Genomic DNA, 14,856 nt, shown 5'->3' with positions numbered 1-14,856 from the left:
GCATTCGGTTGAGATGAGAGTATCCAGCACCTTTGGGAAAAAGAGGATTAAGAGACACAATCTGCTTGTTATAACTTCACTTTTATTCCCTAGTAAAGTTCCCAGGGACTCCCTGTCTAGCTGCTGAGCAAAAAGCCCCCTGCCTCAAACAGCTTTCAATCTAGGAGTTGCATACAACCAGGGGAACTGGAGGATCTGTACCAACAGGCAGAGAAAAGGGGCTCCAGGGACTAGCATTAGCTCCTGCTCCATTTAGAAATAACTCAAGGATCTTAATGTGCATCTAGAACCTCACCAGGGGCAGGTAGGTTGAACCTCACTGTAATCTCTCAGCCAGATGGTAACTCATATGATGCCAATCCCCTTCTGCTTAGCTCACTCACCCACAGATTTATTGCATCCTGTAATAACTTCATCCAGATTTGGTTCTTCCTGTACTTGATGACCAGGATGTGAAAAGAAAGGAAAGAAACACTTTCTGGTTTCATGACCAGCTTCAGTAAAATGCAGTTGGGATTAGCTTTGATGAATCATGGCTTGGCCATGTGTGTTTCAGAGCAAGTGCCACCTCAATTCAAAGGGACATAAGGATAGGGTACACACTATGAGAACACTACACACACCTTGCATCCTTTTCCTGGGAACTGGTCACACATGACTAAGTCCTTATGCATCAGCCGTCAGCCATTTAAGGGGATGATGAAGTACTATTTGCATTCCAGGACTGGAAGGCAGCTTCTTATTGTAGCAAAAACACAGGGACACAGAATCTGAAAGGAACTCCTGCTATTTCAAAAAACCAAAACTCTTATGGATTTTTTGATGCACTTAAGCCCCAGCACAAACTTGACATATCCAAGTTCATCTCCCTTTAGACTGAACGCACGAACATTGGATGCATGATAACTCAGGAACGCTGTATTGTCCCACCCGACAGAATGCAAGCCCCTTGGTCTTAGTTTACACACACTGGGATCCAGCATACAAACAGTGGGAAGAGAAAGCAGGACTCCTGGTTCTATCCTGATATGTGAACTTAGACCAGTCTCTTCTCTGTTCTGTGCCTCACTTTCCTCCCTGTACACAAATAATATTGGCCCACATTTGCAAAGTGCCTCAAGACAGATGGGTGGGTCTAAAAGCATTCCTCCTCTATAGCTCAAAGAACTGCTACTTATTCCATACTAGCTGCACAAGCATTCATACTTTAAGTATAGCTGCCTAAATGAGGCAGGCTGAAGGGCATAAGGTCCCTTTTAGTGGAAGTGACACTGAATGCAAGTTCTCCTTACTATGAAGGCATGGGGATTTCTTGTTTTGGTAGCCACAAGGAACCAAAACAAAAAAATTACATAACGTCTACTGGCATGTAAACCCAAAACAAATAGTACAGTTCGGGCATGGGCAGGGCAAACAGTGGGAGGATCTGAACTAACTTAAATGCTATTCCTTGCCAGCAAAAGGTTTGCTGAGCCGTCCCTTGAACTATGGAAATAAGACAAATCAGGTTCTATAAGTTCCCAAGTTTAGAAATCTCAGGAGGAAGCAGAGCAGCTTCAACACCAGACAGGTTCTGGTACCGTGCAAAACCAGGAGACCGCTACAAATTCAGCTGCATGAGTCCAGATGGATTCCCCGCACACCACAAAATGTACAGCCTTCCCCATCTGGGACTCCCGCTGGCTCCCCAAATATCCATTCACAATCTCAGTACAAGCCACTTCCTTGGGAAATTATTCTGAGTTAATAAAATTAAAACCCCGTTTGGGTTAATTTCCCAAACGTCAGAAGTCATCTGTAGACTTGTCCACAGTCCCCTCCCAATCCACGTGGACTTTAAAGGAGACCAGCACAGAGCCCTGTAGCGAGAATACCACTGGGAGTCTCCAACATGCAGAAGAGGGGAGAAATGCCAGTGTGGGCAGGAAGAGTTTGGCTTGCAGAAACAGACTTTGTCTATTTAAAGTCTATCCTTGAGGGATGAAGTGGAATTGAAGCTGACGCAGGCAGAGATGGAATAAATGCAAGGAGAGGAGAAATACAGCATTGCGGAGTGTTTCTATGTGGCCAGACTAAAGGGGGATTGAAATATTATCCCCATGAAGGGCTCCAGGCCAGTGTTTTCCATAAAAAGGCTTGTTTAGAAACAAAAGCCAGTAGCCAAACTGTGAAGTGTCCTGGGAAACTACAGGCTTGTCTCTGTAGAGGCCCGAGAATCCCCCAACTCATTTGGAAACTCTGGGCATCATTTTTCAGTCTGGCCTTTTATCATCAGTATTTTGCAGCCCTCCCCACACCCATCACCAGAGGAACCGAGTACTTCATAAGGCAGCTGTGGGAACGGAGCAGTGCTATTATCCCCCGTCTTGCACCCAGGGAAACGGAGGCAGGGAGAGGCTAAGTGATGCACCCAGGGTCACACAGGAGGTCAGTGGCAGACCAGGGAGTGGAACTCAAGTCTCCCTAGCCCTCCATAAGCACTAACCACTGAACCAACCTTCCCCTCACCAGCTTGTGAGACAGCTGTTATTTGCAAAGGACTCTGGGCAGGAAGGCTGTGCTCAACTCCTAGTGTCTTGCTGTAGCATCTAACTCCCAGAGCCTCAATGGCTGCATCATAAATCCTTTGCCAGGACGCCCATCAGAGCACTTCACGGAGACCAGTAAGAATTATTAACCCTTGTTTTACAGGCAGACAAGCCAATCAGAACAGTGGTTTGATTTTGAAGACCAATCAGCAGAAGACATGGAAACAGACCTGAGGGTCCTCCCCCACTCCCCCCAGCTTCCCAGTCTAACATGGGGGATTAAAAATACACCTCTATAACAGAACACAAGACAAACATGCAGCATTGGCATGAGTGGGTCCTGACATAGCACCTCTACAGCTGTTTTTTTGCTCTGGGAGGCTCATGGCATAAAACCAAGCATTTCTTTCCATTTAAGGCTCTGCCCATCTAGCAATAATAGCTTATATAAAAATAAGAAACAAGCCATTGTCCATGAGACAAAGGCATGTGACCCCCCTTGCCGTCACCACACTTCCTGTTCTTTTAAAAGACTCCCTACGCATGTCACTTCCCTGGTCTATTCTAGCTACCTCTAACTCCCAAAAGGACTCTCAATAAGGCGCCCTGGACCTCCTCTCCAAGCTATTCACAATAGTGAACTGTGACTTCCAGGGGCCTCATACTCACCGGATAAGCAGAGTCACAGTGCCTGTATTTACTCTTGTCTAGGACTCCAAATATATAAACAGGGAGGAGATGCCTGCAGCTAGTTGTCAGGTTTATTTTCATCAACATGTCTGCTGCCAGAAGCCACTTTTAACATCTCCAGTCAGCCCACAGCTCTCCTAGGCAGGCACAAATGGGAACTAGTCATTTCCCTACAGATCCCAGCACTTATTAGGACGGCTCCTATGTACATGGGAATTCCCTGCCCCATCACATCATCTGTACTAGCTATCAGTTTCCATAACATACTACAGCAGCAGTGTCTTCTGGTGGCAGGCCAGGATGACCGAGCTCGGGTCCAACAGGAACCAGCGCTGGAGCCCACCTGCCACCACCACTTCTCCACAGTGTCCAGCCACAGCCCCTCCTCCCCCTGGACTCATGGACCAGATCCAATGGCTTCACAGGCTAGATACATCTGTGGGCCATAGGGGACTATGAATACTAGAATAATAGCTGTACTAAAGTAATAGCTCCTTGCCAGTCTCCACAGATACCCTGCTCCCAGCGACAATTCAGAGGGGAACAGACAGAAACAAAGCTGTGCTTCCATTTAAACCACAGTGATCTCCTGGAATCAGGACGAGGCCACACAACTGGCCAAATCAGCTTTACTTGAATCCTCTGTTTGCTGGGAATGCTTATACTTGGTTCCAGAAAGTCCACTGAAACATGAGGGTGGCACAGGCCAGCATCCCACCACTGCTGTTGGAGGTGGGAGCTGCAGAAGGGCGTGAATGTATGGGGGAAAATCTGCTCGGTATCTGTACTGGAGATGGCAAAAAAAATGGCCACCAGCCAAGCCCCATGCTGGCGGTGTACTTGTGATGACATTGGATATGAAATGATGGGCAGTGCTGAGAATACTAAGTGCCTTGTGGCTGCAAGGGGCAGCTGGCAGGAAGGTTAAAGGGCATTTCAGAAACTCAGCTGCAAGTGAGCAGCTGTGGGACAGAAAGGGTTTTTCAGGCTCACACTAGGGGGGCTCATGCCAGATGGTTTTGTTCCTCATCCTATTTTTTGTGGCTATGCTGTCTGCACCTGTGGAGTGGGCTTAACACTTACTGGCTACTTGGCAGGCCTCCCACCCCTCCAGTCAGCTTGGAAATAAGCAGTAAGCACCACTGGGTACCAGCAGGCAACACCTTGGCTGATCATGCCCCTACACCTTTTCCAGGTCAAGTCATATAACTCTCAGTGTGATCGCTACAGTACTGACACAAGACAGAGGGGTTCGAAGTAACCTACCCCCTCCTTCCTAGGAAGTTAACAGTGGCATATGCTTCTCAGCAGCCTGAAGTCTCAGCAGTTACTTCCATTCAGTCTTGGAAGCAAGAAGCCTTCCAGGCTGCTCTCCCAAGGAAGTCATAGGATGAGACTAAGCCTTGGCAGAAACTACTGGCCAGGGCACAAAACCATCCCAGCCCACTGCACAGGGCAAACTGCCTGGTATTCTTGGGGGAGGGGAAATGGAGTGGGCCATGGGGAGCGTCATACCCCTTTCTTAAGGTGGAGGAGAGAGCACATCGCATCTTACTGCTCCAGCAGCCTGCCTTGGAACTGGCCAAGACCTGGAGAGACCTCACTGGTCAGGGATTTCTAGAAGACAAAAAATAACTAGCAGGGAAGTTCATAGCGGCTGAAACTCAGAGAGGAAGATGACAGAGCTTTCAGTTGTCTAGAGGATTTTCTGGGGGAGTGGGGGAAAAAATTCTCTTTTCTTATAGGGACTTTTTGGTGGGTTTTCAGGGGGTTCCACTCATATCTTCATGGACTTCACACCCACTGATTATGGTCAGAAGTGGACCAGTGATCTAGATCAGTGGTCTCCAAACTTTTTTTGATCACACACCCCTATCAGTAAAACATTTTTGAGCATGCACCCCCAATATATGTATATTTATATAAATATAAATAGAAGTTCTAATATTTTCTTCCTGCACCCCAATGGATCGTCTTGTGCACCCCACTTTGGAGACCACTGACCTAGACAGGTCTCTGGTGTGAGCCTGGTTGTTGATCCTCCTGCTGCTCCAAAGGGGAAGAGGATGTGAATTCTAGTCCAGCAGCTGCAAGTGTCACGATGCTGGAGTACAGCGAGTCACAGAATACATGTACATTGGTGTTTCTCAACCCATGGGCTGCAACCCAAAAGTGGGTTGCAAGAATATACGAAAGGGATGCAAACAAACTTTTAAAATGGGTTCGCTTTAAAGGAGAGAAATGTGGGAAACCGTGGCTTGTCCCCTGCAGGCTGGCACAATCACCCTTGGTGATGCAGGACTTATCTCTACGGCAATGGGATGGTGCACTGGCAACTCACCCATAGAGGCCAGGCTACTAGGAAAGGGGGAGAACAAGGGCGAGTTGATTGCATGGACTTCATTTGAAATGGATCCTGGTTTACAAGTCCTATGTGCCCTGGGAAGCAGCCCACGTTAGGACTTCCTTCCAGTCTTCTCCGTTGTTGTATTCTTATAACACAAGAGGGGTAAAGGAATCAGTCGCTTCATTTTGTGACTCTGTATGAGGTGGGGAAGAATATTTTGATCAGGGGCCCTGTTACAATGGGGTTTCCCCAAGGGGTGCCAACTGCTGCCAGGAAAGGGACTTCCAAAAAGACTGAAGCTCTAAGTGCCACCTAGGTCAAACTCTCCCTCCAAGGGAAGGATCATGCCCTTCACCTCCCATCTCCTGCGCAAACAGAGAGCACAGCAGTCTATTGCAGAACAAATCTGCCTTCAGCACTGGGAATATGACCCAGGCTCCTAGCTCTGACAGGCCTCCATTTTCACATTGCTTGCCAGCCACATTGGTCAGCCCCAGAGACCTGGATACACTTCCCACAAACGCATGGTGCCCTTGCTTGGTGGGGCCAGGCCAAGCACTTCCGAGCACAAGGAGAAGGAGCGGGAGGTCTGTACCACAGGGAACATGGGCCAAGAAACAGCAGCTAGATTGGCAGAGACCATCTGCTGTTGGTGTGGAAATGTGGGTTTCTTCACAAGCTCTGCTGTTTAACCCCTCAGTCACCAAGTCCTGCCAACCTCATGTGGGTTGAGAATTGCACAGAGCTCTCCCAAGCAGACGCAGCTACGAATCACATAGGTGATCCCCCATGGAGCCTACAGAAAGGAGACGAGGCAGCTACAAATCACAGAGGTGATCCCCATGGAGCCTATAAAAAGGAGACGCCGGAATAGGACAGCCCTGGAGGCCAATACCTGCTATTAATGGACCAGTCTGAAACAGCCCTTCAGTGGCTGTGGAGCCTACTCCATCCCACACCCATGTCTGGACCATCTTCGGACATCTCGGCTCATGCCTCCTGCTGCAGCTATTTTAAAGGGGCTGGGGTTGTGTTTGTAGAGCAAAGACATCAGCAGGATCTAGACACGTTGGTCAATAAAGCCAACCATCATCACCAACAATTCCAACACCCTGCTACTTAGCCCAGGTGGGTCATAAACCTGCCAGGAGAAGGCACTCATAGGACCATCCCATGGTGCTCAACTGGGAGAGAGGTCTTGGCTAGAGAGGGGCAGCGCCCTCCACTAGTCTCTGCATGGAATAGGCTAGAATCACTGCTGTAATTCTGGCTATTTCCCCAACTGGATGAGGTAGAAGAGGGTGACCTATGGTCAGGTCTTTCAGCCCGTCTCTCGTTCGCTTTTCATTGATCCATCTCTAAATACTCAATGGGCATGGTAGTCATGAGGCACTGAGAGCCAAACACCATGTCTAAGATGCAGCCACACGCCTGCTCCATGGACAAGGTGCCATCATTTCCCAGCTCTACAAGACAGCCCTGCACACGCAGCCCCAAATAGCATTCAACGCTCTCCATCTCTGAAGCCAGGATTGGAAAGCAAACCTGTGACTAGCCAAGGCTCAGCGCAGGATCTGAATGTACCTTTTGCAAAGCGAAGCCCAGCTGGCCAGCGTTTAAGTTCTAAAATGTGCCAAAAGGCAGGGAAAGGGGGGGTGGGGGGGAGAATAAAAGAAACATAATGTAATAGCTTGGAAACACTTTCTTCTACACTGGCAGAGGGTGAGACTTCTGAAATCTCTGTCCAGTGATGGGTTACAGTGTCTGCAACAGACCTCTGCATCTTCCTTCACTAGGATGACAGGAGGTTCAATGCACCCAGGAGAGACCCACTGGCCTCCTAAGTCTATTCTCCTGACAAGGGTCAAAGCCAAAATGTTTGGAGGGAGATGTGGAGCCCTAATCATGAGAAATGAGTCTGAGTTTCACCATCCAAAGCAAAATCAGAGCTCCCTCGACATTTGGAGTGTTACTCAGATCCCAGGCTTGGCTCAAATGCCTTTGATCCCACAACCAAGGAAGAGGAAGCTTAGCAGATACAGCTGGGTTTCAAGTTGCTGTTCACCAACTACATACCAGGCTATGGGCTGTGGTGGCTTCTGTAGTAGACAGGGAGAACACAAAGGGGCATCAAAAACCATTTGAAAAGCCCTAGGCAACCCCTAGGCATGACAGACCAGGTCTTTACTTGCACATACCCAGCCAGGCCATGTTATGCCCTGACAGGTTGGCATTGTTTCTTAGCTCCAGCTGGCACCCAGCTCATCCAAAAAGGTGCCAGAACCAGGGCGCAATTTTCAGCCAGATTTCAGGCTGACATCCAGGCTGCTCCATTTCAGGCAGTTTCACAACCATCTGCTTTCCATACTGGATGAAATGGCCAGTTTTCGTCCTCTCAGAAATCATGCCATTCTTGGAATCTCAAAGCCAACTCTAGCTGGGAATGGACCCATTCTCTTTCTTAAATAGGATCACTGCTCTGGGACAGTCCACCCCACTGACTTCCAGCCACATCAGTCAGGGAGTGTATAATAAAGGCAGAATTACAGCCCCACCCAAGACCTTTTTATATGGATTTATCAATACACAGGTCGGAAGACGACCAAATCGCTCAGAACATTTAGTCCCAGCTAACAGCATGACCATCAAGAATCAGGGCCCCTATATCATAAGACTGAGATCTCATGGTACAGCCAACAGGGAAGGTTGTGTTGTGGCCAGAACTCGTGAGCTGCATTCCAATCCCATTTTCAGGCTATCTGCCGAAACTATGACAGCTCAAAATTTTTCTGAATGAAAGCCAGCCAAGAGTCTCACCTAACTAGTTTCCTGGGAGAAAAAGAACAAATCCTCATTGGACTTGCAAGAAGAAATGCAAGTCATCTGCACCAGACCTCCCTTAGCTAGCAAGGAGGGCCAGAGAAACTCTCCCCCTAGATAACATGAAACTATACTGCTTCTCTCGTACCACCCTAAGTCTCCTATGTGATGGGCAGGCAGCCTGGGTGGTACCAGCAGCTCTCTGCACTGCAGCATTTAAACAGTGCCTCTGTCCCCTGCTCCAATGACTCTCAGGAGCAGGCTGCTGTTAGGGGGGGTCTTGGATTCTTAATTAAGGGATTTTTGCATGGATATAGTTGGCCAACGGATCTGCTTATTTAAGTGTGAGCTGGAAAACTAGATGGAAGCTTTCTGGACTCTCTTCTCAGTCCTTCCTGGGTCACTGCAGGGCTCTCCAGCCAGCCTGACCTCAACACAAAGGTTGGAGTCAAATGGGACAGCTGTCAAGCTCAACTCCAGCCTCAGTAGAGGTCAAAGCAAGGTATCCTGGAGCCCCATACCAGGGTGGGTTTAAGGCCTGCCAGGTTTCCAAAGCCAGCGTCCCCCCTTGAAAATGCATGTCAAATAAAGCCTCCTATTCTCTGCACGGGGACTCCCAAGTTCTCTATATATTTGGGGGAGAAGTTCTGGGCAGAAGCACACTCCTGTGCTTCTGGAGTCAATGGATCCTGTACATACATAGCTCCTTTGCAGTGCTTACCCTGCCAGACTCCCTCCCTTCCTCTGCAGCATCAGTCCCAGGCATGTCATGCAGGATTAAAAACCTTTTGCCTCCTCCTAGCACCTTTCCTTAAAGCTCTGTGCAGGTCACCCAGCAATAACAGCTAGGATGCAGAACTCAAAGCCAGCAGGGACAGATACCATGGTCTAGCCTCACCTGCCGCATAGCCTGAAAGACCAACCACGATTTATCTGAAGTAGAGCATCTCTTCTAGACAAGTTCCCACTCTTGATTTTCAACAAAATCGCCAGGTATAAATGCTCTACCACAATCATTAGGCAAATTGTCCCTTTGATTAACCATACTTTCTGTTCTAGGGCTGTAGGATGATGTCACAAGAGGAAAGATTTAATCAATGGGAGAAAGTCTGGTGGTGGAAAAGGTAAAGAAGGAAGGATCTGATACTGGGGGGCTGTAAACACTGACAGCGTCTTTGGGAAGGATGGGATTCAGCTGTATAACACAAGGTATTCCCTTAGTGATCCCTCTGGAGACAGCATCACTATCACTAGTATCAGGGCACTGTAGATGATGGAACCAGGAAATCACTCCCTGAAGTCAATAGAGCAACTCTGGTTTATACCCTGACACAACCTGGACCGCTCCCACATTTAACCAGAGCTGTGTTGGAGGACACCAGAGCTGTCTTTCTATAGATACAGCTCCCTTTATGCACTATGGCAGCTCTGCTAAATCAGTACTGGGGAAAGGGACAACCAGAAGCCTAGAGCCCTCTCCCTAGAGCAGGGGAGAAGAGCAGCTGTAGAGAAAGTTTCTCCCAGCCCTGCCCTCCAGGTGCAAATGGCATTAGGAACACAGCTCACTGCTGGCAAGATCTGGGGTTGCTGCAGCTCCGGCAGAGAGTTTCACCCTTCATCTCCAGAGCCAGTGAAGTCAGGGATACAGGTATTAAGTAGATGAACCCTACCAGGCATTTCCTCCCAAACAGAAGCCAGATCCTGCCTCAAACTACTTATCACCTAAATAGCTGCAATGCAGCCAGGAGAGAGACAATCAACCACTACAGTTGCTTTGCTCCCCTTGACCTCCTTTCCCTCAGGCATCCAGGCTACCCCTGCAAAGGCTTTGCTATGAAAGAGGACAGGCAGCAAGACTTGCACAGCCCATCAGTGCTATCTTTAATTAGGCCATATCATTGGATCCCCAGCTGTTCAGTGAATGCTGACCCCAAGGATTTCAATGGGCAGCTGGACTCAACTGTATTACTTTAAGGGCTGCATGAAATGCCCCATTTCTAACAGAAACAGAACAAAAACCTGGCGCAGCCTGTTAATAAAAGCAGAAAGGGAAAGCGGGGGGGGTGCATTTTAAGATAGTTCTTGATACATTTATTAATGGGACTAGATAATGGGATTGAACCCAGCCCTTTGCCAACACACCCCATAATCCAAGAAATCTCTCCCTGTCCTGTATCTATTATAATGAAGATGGACTTCAGCGTAAGTCTGTTTGCCATAAAGCCTCTTATCACTCATTAGTGAAGACGATCATAGGAGACTGCATCTGGTGCCAGGAAGTCAGGCTTATTGCACATATATATTAAGCATGCAGTTAAATAACCCTATCACAAGCACATATAGGGAGCGAGAAGCAGGTGTCAGAAACCTGATCACTTCAGGCTGCTCTTTCCACTGCAAGGATTCTTGCTTGGGAAAGGTTTTTCGATGCTCAGAGCCCCTTAACAGGAGCATCACTCACTCATTTGTCTCTAGAGAGACTACATTTCCCAGACAGGAACTGTTCTTTCCCCTCTCCTCTATGTAGAAAGCTTTCCCCCTCCCCCATTAAGGTCTGCATAATTTGCTAGACAAAAGGCATGATGGTAATGGCACCTTCTCCCAGATCCCCCTGAATGACTTCATCTCCCCTGCCAATATAACAGGCCACAATCTCCCCCCCCCAAATCTATCCTCCCACCATGCTCCCAATACTGTTTACAGCTCCTTCTAAGCAGCACTAATTACAAAGAGCATGTGGCTGAAGAATAAACAGATGGTTCCTAATGAACCAGACCATCAAGCAGGGTGCAAACATACCCTTCACTCAACAAAGAGCCTGCAGAGCCAGGAGGTTGTATCACAAAAGCTTTCCGCTTCCAGGACAGCCCCTGCTAAAAAAGAAACACTGCAGTGCTTCCTAGGAGCACCCTCCTCTGACATTGATAGATGGGCTTGAAAGATGCTTTAATCTTTTTCTTTGCATGTGCTGGTATAACCTCCTCTAACAAACACAGGGAATTTGCTTCCTCTTTGTTCAGTTTATATTCCCATTTCCTTGTTACACTGGCAATGCACTCACCACTCACCTTGGTTTTATTTTTGTTTCTCCGCAGGAAGAGATCTAAACTAAGCATTTACAAGGACAAACTGATACATAGACAGCAGAGACAACCGTTCAGCTGAATAGGAAAATAATCACGCTACAAAACATAATTATTAATAACAACAATAGCAGCCTCTTTTGTATCAGTGTGACAAGAACAGTTAATCTTCAGGAACTGATCTTATTGGCAGTCCTAAGTATATTTTATTTTATGTGGAAATGGACCAAAAGACACAGGTCACATTAAGAAAGTGTGTGATCATCACTAGAAAATAAAGGTGGGGGAAATCAAAGGGATTAAATTGCATGGGAATCACAAAAGCTCATAAAACATACAGGTCTCATTAAGAAAGTGAATGATCACCCCCAGAAAAAAAAGGGGAGGGGGAAATCAAAGGGATTAAATTAAATTGTGGGGGGGATCACAAAGCTCATAAAAAGGTCTCATTAAGTTGGGGCTGGTCCTGCTTTGAGCAGGGGGGTGGACTAGATGACCTCCTGAGGTCCTCTCTAACCCTCATTTTCTATGATTTTAAGAAAGTGAATGATCATCTCTAGAAAGTGGAAGGAGAAAAAAAAATTCAGAGGGATTAAATCTATTATTAGGAGAGGGAAAAAAAACAAAATCACAAAGCTCATAAGATAGAAGACAGGCTGGCTCCTTTCTGTAGGGCTGTCTGTCTGGAAGAGCTAGAGCCAAATTAAGATCAAGTCCACTACAATGGTTTTGCAAGGAAATAATATCCAGATGTGTGCAGTGCTCAGAACACAGAGCTTTGCTCTTTACTTCTCTTGCAAATCACACCATCTGCTTGTACATTTCTAGGTTCACAATAGTCACAGGCAAATGCTTTTTGACACTTACCTTGAAAAGGGACAATGAGTCTGGGGTTCACCCTGGAGTGCCCAGCTGCCAGGAGCCAGAGGTGGCTGGTCCACAGGGTAAAAGCAAAGACTGCTGGGGAGCTGGCACCCATCTCTGGCACTCAGAGAAGCGGAGTACGGAAGAAGCCCTTTGCTAGGCTTGCACTCCTATACAGTATTTGAATCAAGTGAAGGGGTGGGGCTGAGGAGGAGGAGGAGCGGTGTACTGAAGTATTAAATATAGCCCTGGGAGCCGGTATGGATGAGAAATAGGGAGCAGCTACTGTCTTACTGCAGATTCAGTGGTCAGAGCCAGGTGAACAATGGACTCTCAACCCCAGCTGCAGACACGAGAGATCTGCTGTAACTGAGATAAGAAAGAGGACATTTCTCAGTGTTTTGGGACACCTGACAGCTCTCTACCTGTTTCTCCAGGACCATGGATCCAAGGCATTTAAAACTTGGGTGTATGTTTAGATAGATGTGATATCTTTTATTAGACCAACTAAATAGCTGGAAAAATTCTTTGCAAGCTTTTGGGCACAAACAGATGTGACATCTTTTATTAGAGCAACTAAATAGTTGGGAAAATTGGTCTTTGCAAACTTTGGACACCAACACACAGCTGTTTGTGCCCAAAAGCGTGCAAAGCACAATTTTTTCCAGCTATTTAGTTGGTCTAATAAAAGATATTCTATCTACCCAAAGAACCTTATTTGCCTATGTCCTTAGACCAATACGGCTGCAACCAGCAAAGCTGGAGTATGTTTAGGGTTCTTTCTTTGCCCTATAGCCCTTGAAGGTATGTCAAACTTTTCTCTGAAGGTGAGCACTGGAAAGTATTCTTAATGAAAGCTGAGGATCTAATGCATTTGCCTGACTTTGGGGTCTGGCCCTTTAAGAAAAAGCTCCAAATTTGGTAAGATTTTCAATTAAATTGCAAATTAAAATTACGTTAAAATTAAATTAATTGAAAATTAAAACTGGTGATGCTCTATGTGGGGGAGGCAAAAGTTGCTGGGCTGGGGCTCAGAGATCCTGGGTTCTACTCCTGCCTTGGTCACTGGTTGAATGGGTCACTTCACTTCTCCATGCCTCAGCTTGCCCAGTCTGGAAAGTGGGGGCAGTGATGCCAGTCTTTTTAATAAAAGACTTGGTGATGGACTCACTGTGAGAGCTGGGTACTGTTGTCTATGCCAGTGGTTCTCAACCGTTTTTTGTACCAGGATCCATTTGTGAACACTGATGGCCAGTCCTGACCCACTGCCCCCAGGCCCCAGCCCCCCAGTCTGTGGGGTGGGGGGTTGTGTGTGGGGGAGGTGGGGGAGAGGGGCAAACAGCTCCTTACAGACTGGAACTCTGCCAGTTTGCAAGCAAAAAGCCACAGGTTCCTGTGTTTTTGTCCTTTAAAGGGGAATTCATTTTTAAACTTTGATCCATTTTTAAAGTTTGTTTAAGACTCCTTCATTCTTGCAACCTGCTCTTGGGTCATGACCCATGGGTCGAGAAATGCTGGTTTAGGTGAAGTATGGTTGATGCTGAATGGAAGATGAGATTCCCTACTGGGAATGTAGTATGGAAACTGTAATGAAAAACACCCTGCTTATGGGGACTGGGGAAAGTTAACACCTGCAGTAAATGGAAAACCAAGGCCAACCGAGGTCATTAAGCCCCCACACGACTTCTTTGCAAGCTGTTCCTGTCTCTCTCTCTACAAATAACATTTTAGGTAATTACATTTTAGGAGATGCAAAGGCCCTCCCTTTTCTACTTTCAGACATCATTCTTCCATTTCAACCTCAAATGATTATGCTGCTGTTACATTCCACTCCAGAAGTAGCTGCATTTCTAGACCAAGTTCACAGATTTCCAGATTTCCTTTTAAAGCCATTTGCAGAACAAAGGACCCAGCTGAGGACCTGTAAATATAATTCATTAAGCCCCTTTTACACAGCCAAAGCACCACAAAAGGACTGATTTTACATGTGAATCAGGACCGTATTTCAACAGCATGAAACATGAACATCATTTCCCAGTCCTGCACGATAACCAGAAGCTAAATTTTTGCTTGCACCTAAAACTTCCAGTTTTGCACAATAAATGAGGGAATCTCTACCTGAAAATTGCATGCGTTCATACTTCTGTTCTTAAGCACTATAATTCTAATTTTGCCTTGTACTTACCTAAGCCATCTATTACTTTCACTGCATTGCAAAAGACAAACTCACCTGACTGACCATACATAGCATTATAGAAAACATATCAATAAACAGGAAAATGTCTTAGAAAATCTTGTGCTAATATTAGCCTGTTGGACCAATAAAACAAAGTCATATACCGGAACAAATAATTTTGGAAGAGCAATGAGATTACATTGAAGCTAATAGTTTAATAGATGGATTAAGTGAGCAATCAAGGAGAAACCATTAAAGGCCCAGGAACAGTCAGTAAGGGAGTACCTCCCCATTTACCTGATCTAAATGGTAATTTGCTCCAGAGCTCCACAGTCTAAAGAAATCTAC

General features: G+C 46.7%; 1 protein-coding gene across 1 annotated transcript in view; it reads right to left on the bottom strand.

The window, feature by feature from the left end:
• The window catches only part of SEMA7A (semaphorin 7A (JohnMiltonHagen blood group)), a 47,022-nt gene extending 34,529 nt beyond the window's left edge, over positions 1 to 12,493 (bottom strand). The window contains exon 1 of the mRNA XM_090028559.1: positions 12,336 to 12,493. Coding sequence (XP_089884685.1) covers positions 12,336 to 12,447 — 112 coding nt within the window. The 5' untranslated portion in view covers positions 12,448 to 12,493. The remainder of the gene's footprint in view (positions 1 to 12,335) is intronic.
• Positions 12,494 to 14,856: the final 2,363 nt, after the last annotated feature.

Source organism: Crocodylus siamensis, chromosome 15 (assembly GCF_052110815.1).
Source record: "Crocodylus siamensis isolate JL-2025a chromosome 15, ASM5211081v1, whole genome shotgun sequence".
In the NCBI taxonomy this organism is placed as follows: domain Eukaryota; kingdom Metazoa; phylum Chordata; order Crocodylia; family Crocodylidae; genus Crocodylus; species Crocodylus siamensis.
Note: the sequence above shows the minus strand (reverse complement) of the source record. Positions and strands in the feature narration are given on the sequence as shown.